General features: G+C 40.6%; 1 protein-coding gene across 2 annotated transcripts in view; it reads right to left on the minus strand.

Moving 5' to 3' along the window:
• Window positions 1-1365: 1365 nt before the first annotated feature.
• LOC139389276 (spindlin-Z-like) overlaps window positions 1366-20519 on the minus strand; it is a 32752-nt gene continuing 13598 nt past the window's right edge. For both annotated transcript variants that reach the window (XM_071135850.1, XM_071135851.1), the window contains 5 exons: window positions 13022-13214; window positions 8333-8381; window positions 7965-8212; window positions 6307-6540; window positions 1366-6127 (listed from right to left, as the gene is read on the minus strand). In XM_071135850.1, the coding sequence (XP_070991951.1) occupies window positions 5928-6127; window positions 6307-6540; window positions 7965-8212; window positions 8333-8381; window positions 13022-13073 (783 nt within the window). In that variant the 5' untranslated portion in view covers window positions 13074-13214 and the 3' untranslated portion in view covers window positions 1366-5927. The remainder of the gene's footprint in view (window positions 6128-6306; window positions 6541-7964; window positions 8213-8332; window positions 8382-13021; window positions 13215-20519) is intronic.

Here is a 20519-nt window from a genome sequence, read left to right on the forward strand (position 1 = left end):
CAAATCTGGGACCAAATACATTGACAAAAGTCACCTTGTCCAAGATATACATGGTTATCAAAACGGCATTCCAGGGTAGGCCTACACAAAACACACCCCTTATTTTAAGTGTTTCTAAAATACCCTATGTGAAAAATGAATGGTGGAAAAACAATTGGAACCATTTCCCTGTTTGACCACTAGGTTTTATGGGTATTATGAAACCTCTACTGTTGGGCCATAAAGGCCTACTATAGCTCTGATTGGCTATGGCCCATCAGCCTGTGTAGACTCTGGTCCTGGACAAGACAGATGTTTTTATCAGGTTTATTTACTGCAGTGTCTATTCATTGTCCAAATGCACGGCCGCTTCACACAGTATATTGTTAAACATTCCCAAACATTCTATGAATGTATGTAAACGTAAAAATGTCCATATCTAAGTGCTTGCTTGTCAGAAAATGTGTTATATCAAGCGTTTCCACCGCCATATTTCACATAATTCAGTTGTCTTTTCTTTTTCAGATAAGAGTAGCAAAAGCTAGCTACTAGTTATCTAAAATGAGTGAGCTAGCTAGCTAGTGTAACATAAGGGATTCCATTCCAAGCACAGAGGAGTTATTCTATTTGATAGAGGAAGGTTAAAATAAATAAAATAAAATGTATTTATATAGCCCTTCGTACATCAGCTGATATCTCAAAGTGCTGTACAGAAACCCAGCCTAAAACCCCAAACAGCAAGCAATGCAGGTGTAGAAGCACGATAGTAATATCACAATCTTGACCTTCAACACGTGCACAGCCTTTGGAAGGAAAAAAAACAAAGTTGGGAGAGTAAAAGTCTCCCATTCAATGGTGTTCCGTTTCAAGTTGTGTGCCACCTGGGGAAAGGCAAAAGCCAAAGAGAAATAAGCTGCTGAAATGAACAAGGCGGCAGTCATTTCTACGACAGATCACTAATTTATACCATACATTTGTACAAAATTAATTTCATTTTAATAATGTTGAAGTACTAACTAACAATGGAATGTTACTTGAAGAAGACGGGACTTAAAATGGGTGTCCCAACTCTTTGATCACTAAAGATCTCATGGCACTTATTGCAAGAGAATGTAATAATGAGTACCATTTCATGTGTATGTCAAACTGTATTCCAATCATGTAATACTGTATATAAAAGTACCATGTATGTAAAGTATATGAATAATGTACTATATTTAACAAAATATCTGTAAAAAACTAAAATGACTCAAGTAAAAGTCCACCAGTAAAATATTACTTTGAGTAAAAGTTTCTGGTTTTAAATATAAGTACAGTGGTGGAAAAAGTACTCAAATATTATACATCCAATTCCTTATATTAAGCAAATCAGTCAGCACGATTATCTTGTTTTTATATTTTTATTTATGGACAGCCAGGGCCACAGTCCAACCCTCAGACATCACAAACGCAGTATTTGTGTTTAGTGAGTCTGCCAGATGAGAGGCAGTAGGAATGACAACGCGTTATATGGATAGGTGTGCGAATTGGACCATATTGCTGTCCTGCCTGAACATTACAAATTTAACTTTTGGGTGTCAGGGAAAATGTGAGTAAAAAGTACATATTTTCTTTAGGAATGTAGTGGAGTAAAAGTTATAAAAAATATAAAATAGTAAAATAATGTAGCCCAAAAAACTACTTAAGCAGTACTTAAGGCCTAGCTGCTAGACTATTGTTTCTACTCACGATATGCATACGTATTTATAAAAGTAATTAGCTAATAAATTATACCAGCTTTGAAAATATTCTGCAGCTAAATACAAAGATCCTACCATTTATATTATGCATGTAATTATATGAATATTTCTCAGAGTTTGCATGACAAAGGGAATGGCTAGTATGTGTGTTCTGCAACACTCAATTGTATGAAAGCTTTTCCATGGACCCCATTTGGACTACTATACCTGCCGCACAAATACTGGATCTTCCAGTGTTGTGTTAAAAGGAAACATAACATTACAAAAAATAAACATTACATAGGCCTACTTATTTATTTTAATATTCAGGATAGTCCATTATCAAATTTTCTTACAGAATTCAGTAACATTAAAGTGTTTGTGCCAGATGACTAAACTGTTACCATTTATTTAAAAAAATATTATTTAGAACACAAGGCCATTAAGACATAATTTTACCTCTATATTTTGATATATAAACATATACAAATAGCAGAAAAGTACTGTCCCGTAATTAAATTTCTTCCATTTCAACTCAAAATATGTTAATCCTATTTTAACATATAACGACTGACTGAATATGTACGCACAAGGTCCATCCTTACATGCACACAAATTTCTCCCAATCAAATAAGGAAAGTTCTTTATGGATACATATAAATAATCCAGCAACTTTTTTTTAAAATAAACTGACAAATGATTTATTTAGAACTATCACCCCTTAAATTCTGTACAAGACTGGCACGTTTAGTTGGCACTCATTTAGAATTATCAGTGCGTTGGTTAATGTAATGCACAGTACAAAAACAACAAAATGTCACAATTGACATACGCTAATAACTGACATGCAACTCACATCAACGTACATTTAGCTATATGCATGCAACCTTTTTTCACATTTTGTTAGGTTACAGCCTTATTCTAAAATGTATTAAATCATCAATCTATTCACAATACCCCATAATGACAAAAGCAAAAACAGGTAAATGTATAAAAAAAATAAAGGCAGTTTTGCTATGAGACTCAAAATTGAGCTCAAGTACATTCTGTTTCCATTGAACATCCTTGAGATGTTTCTAGAACATGATTCCACCTGTGGACTCCAAATTCAATTGATTGGACATGATTTGGAAATGCCCACGTGTCTATATAAGTCCCACAGTTGGCAGTGCATGTCAGAGCAAAAACCAAGCCACGAGGTCAAAGGAATTGTCCGTTGAGCTCCGAGACAGGATTCTGTCGAGTCACAGATCTGGAGAAGGGTACCAAAAAAATGTCTGCAGCATTGAAGGTCCCCAAGAACACAGTGGCTTCCATCATTCTTAAAATGGAAGAAGTTTGGAACCACCAAGACTTCCTAGAGCTGGCCTACTGGCCAAACTGCGCAATCGGGGGAGAAGGGCCTTGGTCAGGGATGTGACCAAGAACCCAATGGGTTCAATGGGTTCAGAGCTGCAGAGTTCCTCTGTGGAATTGGGATAACCTTCCAGAAGAACAACCACTGCAACACTCCACCAAATCAGGCCTTTATGGTAGAGTGGCCAGACGGGAAGCCACTCCTCAGTAAAAGGCACGACAGCCCGCTTTGAGTTTGCCAAAAGGCACCTAAAGACTCGAAGACCATGAGAAACAAGATTCTCTGGTCCAATGAAACCAAGATTGAACTCTTTGGCCTGAATGCCAAGCATCACCTATGGAGGAAACCTGGCACCATCCATATGGTGAAGCATGGTGGTGGCAGCATCATGTGTTGCGGATGTTTTTCAGCGGCAGAGACTGGAAAATTAGTCAGGATCGAGGGAAAGATGAAAGGAAAAAAGTACAGAGGGATCCTTGATGAAAACCTGCTCCAGAGCGCTCAGGACTAGGGTGAAGATTCATCTTCCAACAGGACAACGTAGCAGTGGCTTCGGGACAAGCCTCTGAATGTCCTTGAGTGGCCCAGCCAGAGCCCGGACTTGAATCCTATCAAACATCTCTGGAGAGACCTGAAAATAGCTATGTAGACGCTCCCCATCCAACCTGACAGAGGTTGAGAGGATCTGCAGAGAATAATGGGAGAAACTCCAAATACAGGTGTGCCAAGCGTTTAGCGTCATACCGAAGAAGACTTGAGGCTGTAATCATTGCCAAAGGTGCTTCAACAAAATTACTGAGTAAAGGGTCTGAATACTTATGTAAATATGATGTTTCCATTTTTAATACATTTCTAAAAAACTGTTTTTGCTTTTGTTATTAAAGGGGTATCGTGTGTAGATTGAATAGGGGAAAACAAATATTTAATCAATTTTAGAATAAGGCTGTAACATAACAAAATGTGGAAAAAGTCAAGGGGTCTGAATACTTTCCAAATGCACCGTAGGCTTCAGTAACACAATTTGAACATGCTAACAATACAGCAATTCTAAAATAACCATGACATGTTGACCATTTAAATATATTTCTAATTCCTTGGATGAAATTCAAAATGTTGCAAGTGATGTCTAATACTATTATACAGTATCAAGTTAAATCATGAAATCAACCTAGGCTCAGGTCAGAAAACAGCAAACAATTCATATTTGCTTAAATGAGAAATAATTGGATTGGATTGGATTGATTCTGAATTCAATTAAACAATGACATTTTCAAAATTAACTGATGGTAGGTGGCTCAGTGGCATATGACCCAAAATCCATTAGAACATTAACAGGCCCTTTGCTTAATCAATTTAGACCACACGTTCTTTGATAGAAACATTTCTGAGATCTATCACTCTGAAAATATATGGCACATGAAACAGGCATGAAGAATTGAAGGTAAGTCGTAAAAATACTTCCAAATGGATCACAATGCTAACAAGATAATTGATACACTATATTTCTTGTAAGCCGCATTTATAATCGTCTTTCATGTACATTGAGTACACAAAAACATTAAGAACACCTGCTCTTTTCATGACAAACTGATCAGGTGAAAGCTATGATCCCCTTATTGATGTCACCTGTTCAATACACCACAAGTGTAGATGAAGAGGAGAAGACAGGTTAAAAAAATGATTTTTAAGCCTTGAGACATGGCTTGTGTATGCGTGCCATTCAAAGGGTGAATAGGCAAGTGCCCATTTAAGTGCCAATGGACGAGGTTAGTAGGTGCCAGGGCGGGGTATGGTAGTAGGTGGAACTCAATATTAGGAAGGTGTTCTTAATGTTTTGTCCACTCAGTGTATAGTTAGTTATGTGCAATACAGTAGCTCTAGCAAAGGAGTAAGAGTGAAATGTGATAATACAAATTTGAAATCAGATTTGAATGATAGAGTATTACATAACAAAACAAATAATTTCAGGTTGAAGGGAATTAAAATCGAATCTAAAAGCCACAGTAAACTAAAAATATTAGAATTAAAATAATTGTTGAACTTTGCACAACCAATCAGCCAAATTACTCTAATACAATTTCGATTTGACAGAGTAGTAGAGGTCTAGACAACCATTTCGGGAGAATGCAAGCGTCGCCGACATAAAATAACACTGATTAAAAACTAAAAAGAAGAAGCTCTTGGATTTCCTTGGTCTCAGAAACTAGCCTTATGTGAAGGACAATTTCAAAATGGCAGTTCATACAAGTAGAGAATTAAGGAATAAAATTAAATCACAGAATTTAAACTGATTACTAGGGTGTTTGACTGATACAGTAATGTGCCATTTAGCAGACGCTTTTATCCAAAGCGACTTAGTCACGCGTGCATACATTTGACATATGGATGGGGGAATCGAATCCACTACCCTGCTCTACCAACTGAGCTACAAAGGACCACATTTGTTAGACTGATGCATGCTAAATTCTGAGCATGTTAAACCCACAAGTCAACACAAGTGGTAGAAACATGTTACGAGAACCTCTCAATAATTCATTTACAGCATCATAGACAAGAAACCCCCCCACAAAATTCTCACTTTTCTATCATGTTAAGAAAAACTTTGGATTAGGCTCCTGGTGTCTGGCCCAATTGAACAGAGTAAATGTTCAGACATGGTGAATTCTGCAGAGGTCTCTTCTTCTTCAAACAAAAGTGGACTTCAGACAAAGTACACTAATAGCTTTCGCATTGGAAGCAGTGACACGGGAAACAGGAAGTTTCACATTCGTAGCCTGTGAAAGAATTGTCCATTTAACTGGAAATTGATCTTGTCTCAAAGAAATCCTGAAAACATTTGCCACGGTCTGTGAATCAATGATTTTCTCAATGCCCTAAGACGTTTTTACTAAATCGTAGACGTAGATGTGAAAGTCGTCATCAAACTTGATGAAATAAACAGAGGGTTTGGCATCAACCTGATGGATAACCATGCCTGTCCTTTTGCCGCCATCCTCTTTGGCATATTCCACTTGTTTGCCAACAAGGCTATCCACCACTTCGCCAGGCTCTCTCTCTGATGGGGTCGAGTCATCTGCAAAAGCATAGAATATTACCAGCTTTAGTGAGAGAATTTGTTGACAACATTTATGTAGTATTATTGTATCTACCGTAATACAACTTAGAATTACATGTTTTTAAAGAAAGAGTGGTATGGAGACCATAAATGATGCCTACAGTGTTAACACAAAATGTAATTTCTGATGGACTCACTTGAATCAGGCATTATCCGGAGATCCCCCTCTTTGTAGTCATCCAAGAGCTGGTACATGTACAATACAGGGTCCTTTTCGTAAGTGATGTAGAACCATGTGTTCATAATGGGAGCCCGTGCTAGCACCATGCCCCTCCACTCCTCCTTTGGTCCTTCATCTTGCTCAAACATGTGCTCCACTGCTTTGCCTATCATGGTTTCTGCTAGCTGTGCATCACTGACGCGAGCTGGAGCTGCATTACAGAGAGCAGTTTCAAATGAATAGTAAATATGGCTATGAAAATATGTAAATTAATTTGTAACAAACTCAGCAAAAAAAGAAACGTCCCTTTTTCAGGACCCTGTCTTTCAAAGAATTTGTAAAAATCCAAATAACTTCACAGATCTTCATTGTAAAGGGTTTAAACACTGTTTCCCATGCGTGTTCAATGAACCATAAATAATTAATGAACATGCACCTGTGGAAAGGTCGTTAAGACACTAACAGCTTACAGATGGTAGGCAATTAAGGTCACAGTTATGAAAACTTAGGACACTAAACAGGCCTTTTTACTGACTGGAAAACACCAAAAGAAAGATGTCCAGGGTCCCTGCTCATATGCGTGAACGTGCCTCAGGCATGCTGCAAGGAGGCATGAGGACTGCAGATGTGGCCAGGGCAATAAATTGCAATGTCCGTACTGTACTCTAAGACAGTGCTACAGGGACACAGGACGGACAGTGGCAGACCACGTGTAACAACACCTGCAGGACAGGTACAGGATGGCAACAACAACTGCCCGAGTTACACCAGGAATTCACAATCACTCCATCAGTGCTCAGACTGTCCGCAATAGGCTGAGAGAGGCTGGACTGAGGGCTTGTTGGCCTGATATAAGACATCTCCGGCAACAATGTCGCCTATGGGCGCAAACCCACCGTCGCTGGACTGGCAAAAAGTGTTCTTCACTGACGAGTCACGGTTTAGTCGGATTTGCGTTTATCGTCGAAGGAATGAGCGTTACACCGAGGCCTGCACTCTGGAGCGGGATCGATTTGGAGGTGGAGGGTCCGTCATGGTCTGGGGTGGTGTGTCACAGCATCCTCGGACTGAGCTTGTTGTCATTGCAGGCAATCTCAACGCGGTGCATTACAGGGAAGACATCCGCCTCCCTCATGTGGTACTCTTCCTGCAGGCTCATCCTGACATGATGCTTCAGCATGACAATGTCACCAGCCATACTGCTCGTTCTGTGCATGATTTCCTGCAAGACAGGAATGTCAGTGTTAGGCCTAGGCCAGCGAAGAGCCCAGATCTCAATCCCATTGAGCACGTCTGGGAACTGTTGGATCGGAGGGTGAGGGCTAGGGACATTCCCCCCAGAAATGTCCAGGAACCCGCAGGTGCCTTGGTGGAAGAGTGGGGTAACATCTCACAGCAAGAACTGGCAAATCTGGTGCAGTCCATGAAGAGGAGATGCACTGCAGTACATAATGCAGCTGGTGGCCACACCATACACCAGATACTGTTACTTTTGATTTTGACCCCCCCTTTGTTCAGGGACACATTATTCAATTGCTGTTAGTCACATGTCTGTGGAACTTGTTCAGTTTATGTCTCACTTGTTGAATCTATGTTCATACAAATATTTACACGTTAAGTTTTCACAATACCTACCAACTCTGTCTGGTAAAACCTCCAGGCCTTGCACCCTCTCATCTTTGTGAAGCTCAAGTCCATAGATGCAGTCAAATCCATCATACTTGATCAGGTAGAGAGATGGGTTGACAGGGACTTGATCGAGAACTGTTCCTTTCCACTGGGAAACCTTGGTATCTTCCTTCCACTGGTGCGTTATCCTGCAACCCACTATGTTTCGTCTGGGTTGGGCAATAGGCTTGCTTGGACCAACATTCTTCTGCTTCCTATAGAGATCCCAATTTGGAAGGAAGTACGTAATGTCAAATCAATATATCCACACATCTGTCTGTTTGGAAGGCAACCTGCTTTTGGTCTTATGCTGTGTCTACACAATGAGAACTTACTTGTGGGAATTTTTCCTCTTGATCAGATTTGCAGAAACCCCAATATTACCTAAAATGGCAAACAAACGTGTGCATGAAATATCTCCCCAAAATTACAATAAATCAGCCTACAGAAAGTATTCACAGCTCTTGGCTTATTCAAATTTGTTGTTACAGCCTGAATTATATATGTATTAAATATATATTTTTCCTAAATACCCCATAATGACAAAGTGTAAACATGTTTTTTGAAATTGAGAAATGTATTGAAAATGAAATACATACAGTTGAAGTCGGAAGCTTACATACACCTTAGCCAAATACATTTAAACTAAGTGTTTCACAATTCCTGACATTTAATCCAAGAAAAAAAAGTCCATGTCTTAGGTTAGTTAGGATCACCACTTTATTTTAAGAATGTAAAATGTCAGAATAATAGAGAATGATTTATTTTAGCTTTTATTTATTTCATCACATTCCCAGTGGGTCAGAAGTTTGCATACACTCAATTAGTATTTGGTAGCATTGCCTTTAAATTGTTTAACAATTAGTTGGGTGAATTTTGGCCCATTCCTCCTGACAGAGCTGGTGTAGCTGAGTCAGGAATGTAGGCCTCGCACATGCTTATTCAGTTCTGACCACAAATTTTCTATGGGATTGAGGTCAGGGTTTTGGGATGGCCACTCCAATACCTTGACTTTGTTGTCCTTAAGCCATTTTGCCACAACTTTGGAAGTATGCTTGGGGTCATTGTCCATTTTGAATACACATTTGCAACCAAGCTTTAACTTCCTGACTGATGTCCAGATGTTGCTTCAATATATCCACAATTTCCTTTCCTCTTGATGCCATCTATTTTGTGATGCGCATCAGTCCCTCCTGCAGCAAAGAACCACCACAAGATGATGCTGCCACCCCCATGCTTCAGGGTTGGGATGGTATTCTTCGGCTTGCAAGCCTCCCCCTTTTTCTTCCATACATAAACGATGGTGATTATGTCCAAACAGATCTATTTTTGTTTCATCAGAGGAGAGGACATTTCTCCCAAAAATACAATCTTTGTCCCCATGTGCAGTTGCAAACCGTAGTCTGGCTTTTTCATGCCGGTTTTGGCTGATTTCTTTTGATTTTCCCATGATGTCAAGCAAAGAGGCACTTAGTTTGAAGGTAGGCCTTGAAATACATCCACAGGTACACCTCCAATTGACTCAAATTATGTCAATTAGCCAATCAGAAGCTTCTAATGCCATGACAACATTTTCTGGAATTTTCCAAGCTGTTTAAAGGCAGTCAACTTAGTGTACAGTGGGGAGAACAAGTATTTGATAACCTGCAAAATCGGCAGTGTTTCCTACTTACAAAGCATGTAAAGGTCTGTAATATTTATCATAGGTACACTTCAACTGTGAGAGACGGAACCTAAAACAAAAATCCAGAAATTCACATTGTATGATTTTTAAGTAATTAATTTGCATTTTAGTGCATGACAAGTATTTACCTACCAACCAGTAAGAATTCCGTCTCTCACAGACCTGTTCGTTTTTCTTTAAGAAGCCCTCCTGTTCTCCACTCATTATCTGTATTAACTGCACCTGTTTGAACCCTGTATACCTGTATAAAAGTCACATGTCCACACACTCAGTCAAACAGACTCCAACCTCTCCACAATGGCCAAGACCAGAGAGCTGTGTAAGGACATCAGGGTTAAAATTGTAGACCTGCACAAGGCTGGGAGGGCTACAGGACAATAGGCAAGCAGCTTGGTAAGAAGGCAACAAGTGTTGGCGCAATTATTAGAAAATGGAAGAAGTTCAAGATGACGGTCAATCACCCTCGGTCTGGGGCTCCATGCAAGATCTCACCTCGTGGGGCATCAATGATCATGAGGAAGGTGAGGGATCAGCCCAGAACTACACGGCAGGACCTGGTCAATGACCTGAAGAGAGCTGGGACCACAGTCTCAAAGAAAACCATTTGTAACACACTACGCCGTCATGGATTAAAATCCTGCAGCGCACGCAAGGTCCCCCTGCTCAAGCCAGCGCATGTCCAGGCCCGTCTGAAGTTTGCCAATGACCATCTGGATGATCCAGAGGAGGAATGGGAGAAGGTCATGTGGTCTGATGAGACAAAAATATAGCTTTTTGGTCTAAACTCCACTCGCCGTGTTTGGAGGAAAAAGAAGGATGAGTACAACCCCAAGAACACCATCCCAACCGTGAAGAATGGAGGTGGAAACATCATTCTTTGGGGATGCTTTTCTGCAAAGGGGACAGGATGACTGCACCGTATTGAGGGGAGGATGGATGGGGCCATGTATCGCGAGATCTTGGCCAACAACCTCCTTCCCTCAGTAAGAGCATTGAAGATGGGTCATGGCTGGGTCTTCCAGCATGACAACGACCCGAAACACAAAGCCAGGGCAACTAAGGAGTGGCTCAGTAAGAAGCATCTCAAGGTCCTGGAGTGGCCGAGCCAGTCTCCAGACCTGAAACCAATAGAAAATCTTTGGAGGGAGCTGAAAGTCCGTATTACCCGGCGACAGCCCCGAAACCTGAAGGATCTGGAGAAGGTCTGTATGGAGGAGTGGGCCAAAATCCCTGCTGCAGTGTGTGCAAACCTGGTCAAGAACTACAGGAAACGTATGATCTCTGTAATTGCAAACAAAGGTTTCTGTACCAAATATTAAGTTCTGCTTTTCTGATGTATCAAATACCTATGTCATGCAATAAAATGAAAATTAATTACTTAAAAATCATACAATGTGATTTTCTGGATTTTTGTTTTAGATTCTGTCTCTTCTCACAGTTGAAGTGTACTTATGATAAAAATTACAGACCTCTACATGCTTTGTAAGTAGGAAAACCTGCAAAATCGGCAGTGTATCAAATACTTGTTCTCCTCACTGTATATCAACTTCTGACCCACTGGAATTGTGATACAGTGAATTATAAGTGAAATAATCTGTTTGTAAATAATTGTTGGAAAAATGTCTTGTGTCATGCACAAAGTAGATGTCCTAACCGACTTGCCAAAACTATAGTTTGTTAACAAGAAATTTGTGGAGTGGTTGAAAAACAAGTTTTAATGACTCCAACCTAAGTGTATGTAAACTTCCGACTTTAACTGTAAATCTAATTTACATACGTATTCACAGCCCTGAGTCTTGCCATAGACTTTCAAGCAGATTTAAGTCAAAATTGTAACTTGCTCCCGGGTGGCACAGTGGTTAAGGGCGCAGTACTGCAGCGCCAGCTGTGCCACCAGAGACTCTGGGTTCGCTCCCAGGCTCTGTCGTAACCGGACGCGACCGGGAGGTCCGTGGGGCGACGCACAATTGGCCTAGCGTCGTCCGGGTTAGGGAGGGTTTGGCCGGTAGGGAAATCCTTGTCTCATCGCGCACCAGCGACTCCTGTGGCGGGCCGGGCGCAGTGCACGCTAACCAAGGTTGCCAGGTGCATGCTGTTTCCTCCGACACATTGGTGCGGCTGGCTTCTGGGTTGGATGGCGCTGTGTTAAGAAGGCTTGGTTGGGTTGTGTATCGGAGGACGCATGACTTTCAACCTTTGTCTCTCCCGAGCCCGTACAGGAGTTGTAGCGATGAGACAAGATAGTACCTACTAAAACAATTGGATACCACGAAATTGGGGAGAAAAAGGGGTAAAAAAAATAAAAATTAATTGTAACTCGGCCATACAAACTCCAGTCCTGAACGATTACAAGCATACCTACCACCAAAATATGGAGCGTGGTACTCAGTAATGTGTTGTATTTATCCCAAACATTACACTTTGTATTCAGGACAAAAAATATATTGCTTTGCCACATATTTTGCAGTATTACTTTAGTGCCTTGTTGCAAACAGGATGCAGGTTTTGGAACATTTTTATTCTGTACAGGCTTCCTTCTTTTCACTCTGTCAATTAGGTTAGTATTGTAGAGTAACTACAATGTAGTTGATCCATCCTCAGTTTTCTCATATCACAGCAATTAAACTCGGTTTTAAAGTCACCATTGGCCTCATGGTGAAATCCCTGAGCCGTTTCCTTCCTCTCTGGCAATTGTGTTAGGAAGGACGCCTATATCTTTGTAGTGACTGGGTGTTTTAATACACCAATTAAAGTGTAATTATTAACTTCACCATGCTCAATGGGATATTTTTTTTCTCCCATCTACCAATAGGTGCCCTTATTTGCAAGGCATTGAAAAACCTCCCTGGTCTTTGTGGTTGAATCGGTTTGAAATTCACTATTAAGGGACCTTAAAGATAATTGTATGTGTTGGGTACAGAGATGAGGTCATTCAAAGATCATGTTTAGCATTATTATTGCACACAGAGTGAGTCAATGCAACTTATGTGACTTGTTAAGCACATTTTTGTGAAGACGGGGTTGAATACTTACATTTATCAAGGCATTTCAGCTTACATTTTTTTATTCATTTGTAAACATTATGTAAAAACATAATACCACTTTGATATTATGGGGTATTGTGTGTAGAGCATTGACAAAAAATCTAAATGTAATCAATTTTAAATTCGGGCTGTAACAGAACAAAATGTTGAAAAAGTAAAGGGGTGTGAATATCTTTCTGAAGGCAGTGCATATTACTGTATCATACTTATATCTTAAAAAACCCATATGGTTTTGTAGGCTGTCATGTGTAATTTTTCAGCTACATTCATGTACATAAGCCGTGAGTTTCTCTCACCCCCATCAGCTCTGGGGCGCTGGCCTGGCGTCTTTCCAAATGGGGTCTTCATTGATATACATGTAGGTGAGCAGCCAGGCTACCAGACTATAGGGTGACAATGTATCTACTAGGGAATTAGGAGAGAGAGGGACAGAATGCAGGTGGTGGCACTAGGTGGGAGGATCACTCCCATCCAGTGCAGGAAAGCAGACTGTTGAAAAATGAACATGTGTTAAACATGGGGCACAGAGAAACTCTGCAACATTATGATGAATAACTTTGGTGTAGAAAATGCCATAATTAGCAATTATCTCCAAATTTAACTGATATGAACACAGTTAGTCATGTTGACTCATGTGTGCTATAGACATATCCTTCAGCAATTACACAATCATATAGTTTAGCTACCTAAAAACAATGGCAGAACAGTAAATCATTTTGTTGCAGTGTTACTTAAAGGCTTTCAAGTCAAACTGTTTTGTGTCGTAAACAACAGGTGTAGACTAACAGTAAACTATTTACGGGCCTTTCCAAACAACGCAGAGATAAAATAGAGAAATAATAGAAAACTAATAACATGTAATAAAAGTAATAATACATAGACAATAAGAAATAATAACTTGGCTATATACACGGGGTAACAGTCCTGAGTCGATGTGGAGTGGTACAAGATAATCGAGGTAGATTTGTACATATAACTAGGAATAAAGTGACTAAGCAACCATGGAGTTCGGCCCCGTATGCACTACCCTCTGCGGCTGGATGCCAAGCAGTTCCCATACCAAGCTGTGATGCAGGGTCCATAGCTTAGTGATGAACTTGGAGGGCACTTTGGTGTTGAACGCTGAGCTGTATCAATGAAGATCAATCTCACATAGGTGTTCCTCTTGTCCAGGTGGGAGAGGGCAGTGTGGATAAGCATCCAGATTAGTGACCCACTCCTTGAAAGCGGCAGCTCCATCCTTTAGCGGCTGTTGCTTGTAATCCATTGTTTCTGGATAGAATATGTACATATGGTCAATGTGGGGACGACGACGTCAATGCACTTTTTAACGAAGCCAGTGACTGATATTGTAAATTCCTTAATGACATTGGATGAATCCCATAACATATTCCATTCTTTGCTACCAAAACAGTCCTGTAGCCTAGCATCTGTTTCATCGGACCACTTCATTATTGGTACTTCCTGTTCAAATACTTCCCGTTTGAGTTTTTGCTTGTAAACAGGAATCAGGAGGATAGAGTTATGGTCAGATTTGCCAAATAGAGGGCGAGCTTTGTATGTGTTTCTGTGTGTGGAGTAAAGGTCCTCTAGTTGCGCAGGTGACATGCTAGTAGAAATTAGGTAAAATGGATTTCAGTTTCCCTGAGAGTATTTTCTTGTTTGCTTATGTCCTAATACTGCTCGTTGAGTGTTGTCTTACCGCCAGCATCGGTTTGTGGTGGTAAATAGACTGCTACTAAAAATATAGATCAACTCTATTGGTAAATATATGGTCTACTGCTTATCATGAAGTATTCTAAAACGCAGGAGAGAAGAAACTCGAGATTTCCTTAATAATAGAGATTGCACGAGCACGAGCATTTGTTGTTGACAAAGAGACACATCCATCCCCCTAACCTTACCCAACGCTGCCGTACGGTCTTGACAACGCTTAGAAAAAAACTGCTAGATGTATATTATCCATGTCCAGCCACGACTCAGAGAAACCTAGGATATTACAGTTCTTCAGGTCCCATTGATAGGATAGTGTCGAACGGAGTTCGTCCTGTTTGTTCTCCAGTGGTGGTACATTCGCGAATAGAACGGAAGGTAGAGGCAGATTATTTATTTGCCGACTTAGTTTCATCCGAGAGCCTACACGTTGGCCTCTCTTTTGCCGTCTTTTCCTTTCCCGAGTCTCTGGGATTAGGGCCTGGTCCAGGGTGAGCAGTTTGTCCTGTGCCAGAATGTCCAGAAGCGATTTTTGGTCGTAGGAAACGAAACACACAACAGAATTGAGTCCCCGTAAAAAAGCAGCTATCCATTGCAACGCCATCCACAATGATTTCACAGTCTATGCAAGCGGAGCTACAGAGTACAGTTTGTATCGTATTCCAAAAATTCTGTTGCAAAACAATACGTAGAACTACTTAGAGCTTTGTAAACAAACCTCTGTCGGAGCCGTTGCGTAGACTGTGTAGAGCCCTTAAGTCTAACACACCATAGGAAAGGAAACTAGTTAATTTATTTATATATATATATATATATATATATATATATATATATAAAATAAGATAGATTCAGTGAGGCATAATTACAGCAGAGACCAGGTAAGCCTAACCACACTGAGGTCAATAGACCATTTACACTGAACAAAAATATGAACCCAACATGTAAAGTGTTGGTCCCATGTTTTATGAGATGAAATAAAATATCCCATAAAATCATCCATATGCACAAAGTTTATTTCTCTCAAATGATGACAAATGTGTTTACATCCCTGCTAGTGAACATTTCTCCTTTGCCAAAATAATTAATCCATCTGACAGGTGTGGCATTAAAGAAGCTGATTAAACAGCATGATCATTACACAGGTAAACTTTTTTGTTCTTCACACAGCAATGCCACAAATGTCTCAAGCTTTGAGGGAGCAAACAATTGGCATGCTGACCGCAGGAATGTCCACCAGAGCGGTTGCAAGAAAACTAAATGTTAATTTCTCGTTGTTTTGTCGTTTTTTAAAATTTGGCAATACGTCCAACCGGCATCACAACCACGTGTAAAAATGCCAGCCCAGGACCTCCACGGTGGTGGTGGGGTTATGGTATGGGCAGGCATAAGCTACGGACAACAAACACAATTGGTCCGATGAAGCGGATGCTAAATTACAGGATTGTTTTGCTAGCCTATCAGGACTGGAATATGTTCCGTGATTCATCAAATGGCATTGAGGAGTTATCAGTCAGTCATCGGCTTCATTAATAAGTTCATAGACGCAGTTTTGTCACACACCACAATGCTACAGATGTCTTAAGTTGAGGTTGTGTGCAATTGGCATGCTTACTGCAGGAATGTCCAGCAGAGCTGTTGCCAGGGAATTTTATGACCATTTCTCTACCAATGTCTTTTTAGAGAAAATGGCAGTATGTCCAAACGGCCTCACAATCGCAGACCACGTGTATGGAGTCGTTGGGGTTATGGGGTTGGGCAGGCATAAGCTGCAGACATAATTCCTGGAAGCTGGCCTGCTTACTCAGACATGTCACCCATTGAGCATGTTTGGGATGCTATGGTTCGACATGTAAGACAGCGTGTTCCAGTTCCCGCCAATATCCAGCAGCCATTGAAGAGGAGTGGGACAGATGCATATCTGTATTCCCAGTCATGTGAAATTCATAGAGTCGGGCCTAACCGTTTTCCTTATATGGACTGTAACTCAGTAAAATCTTTGAAAATGTTGCATGTTGCGTTTATATTTTTATTCAGTATAGTTTTGAGGCAGTGGCATCTTCCTTGAAGAATGGCCTTTCAGGTTATGTCGATATAGGACTCGTTTTACTGTGGATTTAGATAGTTTTGTACCGGTTTCCTCCAGCATATTCACAAGGTCCTTTGTTCTGGGATTGATTTGCACTTTTCGCACCAAAGTACGTTCATCTCTAGGAGACAGAACATGTCTCCTTCCTGAGCGGTATGACGGCTGTGAGGTCCCATGGTGTTTATACTTGCGTACTATTGTTTGTACAGATGAACATTGTACCTTCAAGCATTTGGAAATTGCTCCTAAGGGTAAACCAGACTTGTGGAGGTCTACAAATTGTTTTCTGAGGTCTTGGCTGATTTCTTTTGATTTCCCCATGATGTCAAGCAAAGAGGCACTGAGTTTGAAGGTAGGCCTTGAAATACATCCACAGGTACACCTCCAATTGACTCAAATTATGTCAACTAGGCAATCAGAAGTTTCTAAAGACTTGACATTTTCATTTTCCAAGCTGTTTAAAAGGCACAGTCAACTTAGTGTATGTAAAACGTGATCAAGTTAATTATAGGTGAAATAATCAGTCTGTAAACAATTGTTGGAAATGTTTTTTGTGCCATGCACAAAGTAAATGTCCGAAGCAACTTGCCATAGTTTGTTCAGAAGAAATTTGTGTTGTGGTTGAAAAACGTGTTAATGACTTCCAACCTGTATTTAAACTTCTGACTTCAACTGTGCATATCTACCTCAAATCTCTCCACCAACTCAGTACTGCTACCCCGTGTATATAGCCAAGTTATCGTTACTCATTGTGTATTTTTCATTAAGCGTTATTACTTTATTTCTGTACATTGTTGGGAATGGCCCTTAAATAAGCATTTCACTGTTGATCTTCACTTGTTTTTTATGAAGCATGCGACGAATAACATTTTATTTGCATCTTGGAAATAGACCTGTAAACACACAGATACAACATGAATTTTAACGATGAACGTAAACTTAACTTTTTGGTAGCGGTTCAATATACAGCTTGCAAAGTCAAATTTGCTCATTCAGTGCTGTATGGTCCTGCCTGACAAAAATGCATAGTTACACTGCAATAATCCCAACATCCTGTCATTTCAGCAAGCCATGACACCCACCGTCTCAGATTGTTCTGAAGTAATTTCTGTAGTTAGATAAGATAAGCATTCCTGCAACATTTTTTGGTTGAAATATAATTTGAGCTTTGAAAAATTAAGCTAATTGATTGCACCCGAAATACATATTTTAAATTTATAGGATTCATATAACATTCAATAAATATAGTACCTAACATCCAATTTGGACCACCTTTTTTATTTTATTTACTATGTGTAAGACATGAAGAATCCAAAGTAATTGTCAAAAGCCACCTATGGACCCCCCAACCCATCGTGAGAATAAGTATACAGTATCAATCAGTTCTCCATGTCTAATAAGTAGTATGGAGCTGCAGCTCTGAGTATTGTTTCTTCATCCTATGTAATGTATTATCATTAAATTTGGTGTTCCCCCCCATCTTTTCAGAGAAATTGTTCATTTAATTTCATGTCACATCCTACATACTGTCATTACCAGGTTCTGACCACTAGATAGTGTTGTTCCTACTATGTTATTTATTTTTAAAGTTTACACCCCCCACCCCCAATGTTAAAGGGATAGTTCACCAAATCACATACTGGCTTCCTTACCCTGTTAGCAGTTTATGGACAAGGTATGACAGTAACCCATGCTTTGGTTGTTTACCTGACCAATGTTTCAAATGCACAAATCCAATGGGTGGTGGGGGGGGGGGGTTCTTTAAAAAACTGGAACAGCACCATGTAGTGCACAGAACTTGGTAATATTAGGATGTAGAATTGTAACCACTTCAATTACTAATTTCTCAGAACAGGGCTCGGAAAAAACAACATTCACTGGAAATACATTACATTGGATGAATAAACAATAATCTGAGCCGCAGCTATATACGACTTGTCAGACATAGAGAACTGATACTATATACAGTATTAGTTGTGGGGTGGGATGTGTTGGGTCCGTGGCAGGCTTTTGACAATTTCTTTGGATTCCTCATGTCAACTCATTAGCTAGGTTTCCATCCAATTGGCGACAGATTTTCATGCGAAGATGTAAAGATGTGCATTTAAACATTGTTTACATAAAATTCAAATCAAAAATCAAATCAAATTTTATTTGTCCCATACACATGGTTAGCAGATGTTAATGTGAGTCTGGCGAAATGCTTGTGCTTCTAGTTCCGACAATGCAGGGATAACCAACAAGTAATCTAACCTAACAATTTCACAACAACTACCGTATACACACAAGTGTAAAGGGATGAAGAATATGTACAAAAAAATATATGAATGAGAGATGATACAAAACGGCATAGGCAAGATGCAGTAGATGGTATCGAGTACAGTATATACATATGAGATGAGTAATGTAGGGTATGTAAACATATTTAGTGGCATTGTTTAAAGTGTCTAGTGATATATTTATTACATACATTTTTCCATTATTAAAGTGGCTGGAGTTGAGTCAGTATGTTGGCAGCAGCCACTCAATGTTAGTGGTGGCTGTTAAACAGTCCGAAGGCCTAGAGATAGAAGCTGTTTATCAGTCTCTCGGTCCCTGCTTTGATGCACCTGTACTGACCTCGCCTTCTGGATGATAGCGAGGTGAACAGGCAGTGGCTTGGATGGATGTTGTCCTTGATTATCTTTTTGGCCTTCCTGTGACATCGGGTGGTGTAGGTGTCCTGGAGGGCAGGTAGTTTGCCCCCGGTGATGCAATGCGCAGACCTCACTACCCTCTGGAGAGCCGGTTGTGGGAGGAGCAGTTGCCGTACCAGGCGGTGATACAGCCGACAGGATGCTCTCGATTGTGCATCTGTAGAAGTTTGTGAGTGCTTTTGGTGACAAGCCGAATTTCGTCAGCCTCCACGCTGTCTGTGTGGGTGGACCAATTCAGTTTGTCCGTGATGTGTACGCCGAGGAACTTAAAACATACTACCCTCTCCACTACTGTCCCGTCGATGTGGATAGGGGGGGTGCTCCCTCTGCTGTTTCCTGAAGTCCACAATCATCTCCTTTGTTTTGTTGACGTTGTGTGTGAGGTTGTTTTCCTGACAGCCCACTCCGAGGGCCCTCACCTCCTCCCTGTAGGCCGTCTCGTCGTTGTTGGTAATCAAGCCTTCCACTGTAGTGTCGTCTGCAAACTTGATGATTGAGTTGGAGGCGTGCATGGCCACGCAGTCGTGGGTGAACAGGGAGTACAGGAGAGGGCTCGGAACGCACCCTTGTGGGGCCCCAGTGTTGAGGATCAGCGGGGTAGAGATGTTACCTACCCTCACCACCTGGGGGCGGCCTGTCAAGAAGTCCAGTACCCAGTTGCACAGGACGGGGTCGAGACCCAGGGTTTGGACTGCATTCGGGTCGCATGTGCAGCCCGGCAGTGTCAATTATGTGTGTGCTTTGAATTTATGCAGACTTTTTATGAAGTAAATACACTAGGCTAAAGGCTTCCATTCAACAACCTGTTTAGATGATGTGCCATTTCATTTTTTGCTAATCTGATGCTGCTCATGTTGTGTATTTTGAGGAATTGCCTTAGTGCCGACATTGAGGGGAAATGTTTTAATTGGCTACAGATTCATCTGCCTCACCTAAAGACCATTCTTGTGGGAAGCTGCTATAGACCACCAAGTGCTAACAGTCAGTATTTGCATAATGTGTGTGAAATGCATGTGATATCAACAGAGAAGTATATTTTCTGGGTGATTTAAATAGACTGGCTCTCATCAAGCTGCCCACTCAAGAAAATATGTTGTCAGTCAACCTACCAGGGTAGTTACAAACAGCACAGGAATTAAATCATCAACATGTATTGATCACATCTTTACTAATGCTGCAGAAATTTGCTTTAAAGCAGTATCCAATCCACAGGATGTAGTGATCACAATATAGTAGCACTAAAGTTCCAAAGGCTGGGCCTAATATAGTGAATAAGAGGTCATACAATATGTTTTGTAG

The sequence above is a fragment of the Oncorhynchus clarkii genome, chromosome 30, assembly GCF_045791955.1.
Source record: "Oncorhynchus clarkii lewisi isolate Uvic-CL-2024 chromosome 30, UVic_Ocla_1.0, whole genome shotgun sequence".
NCBI classification, from domain to species: domain Eukaryota; kingdom Metazoa; phylum Chordata; class Actinopteri; order Salmoniformes; family Salmonidae; genus Oncorhynchus; species Oncorhynchus clarkii.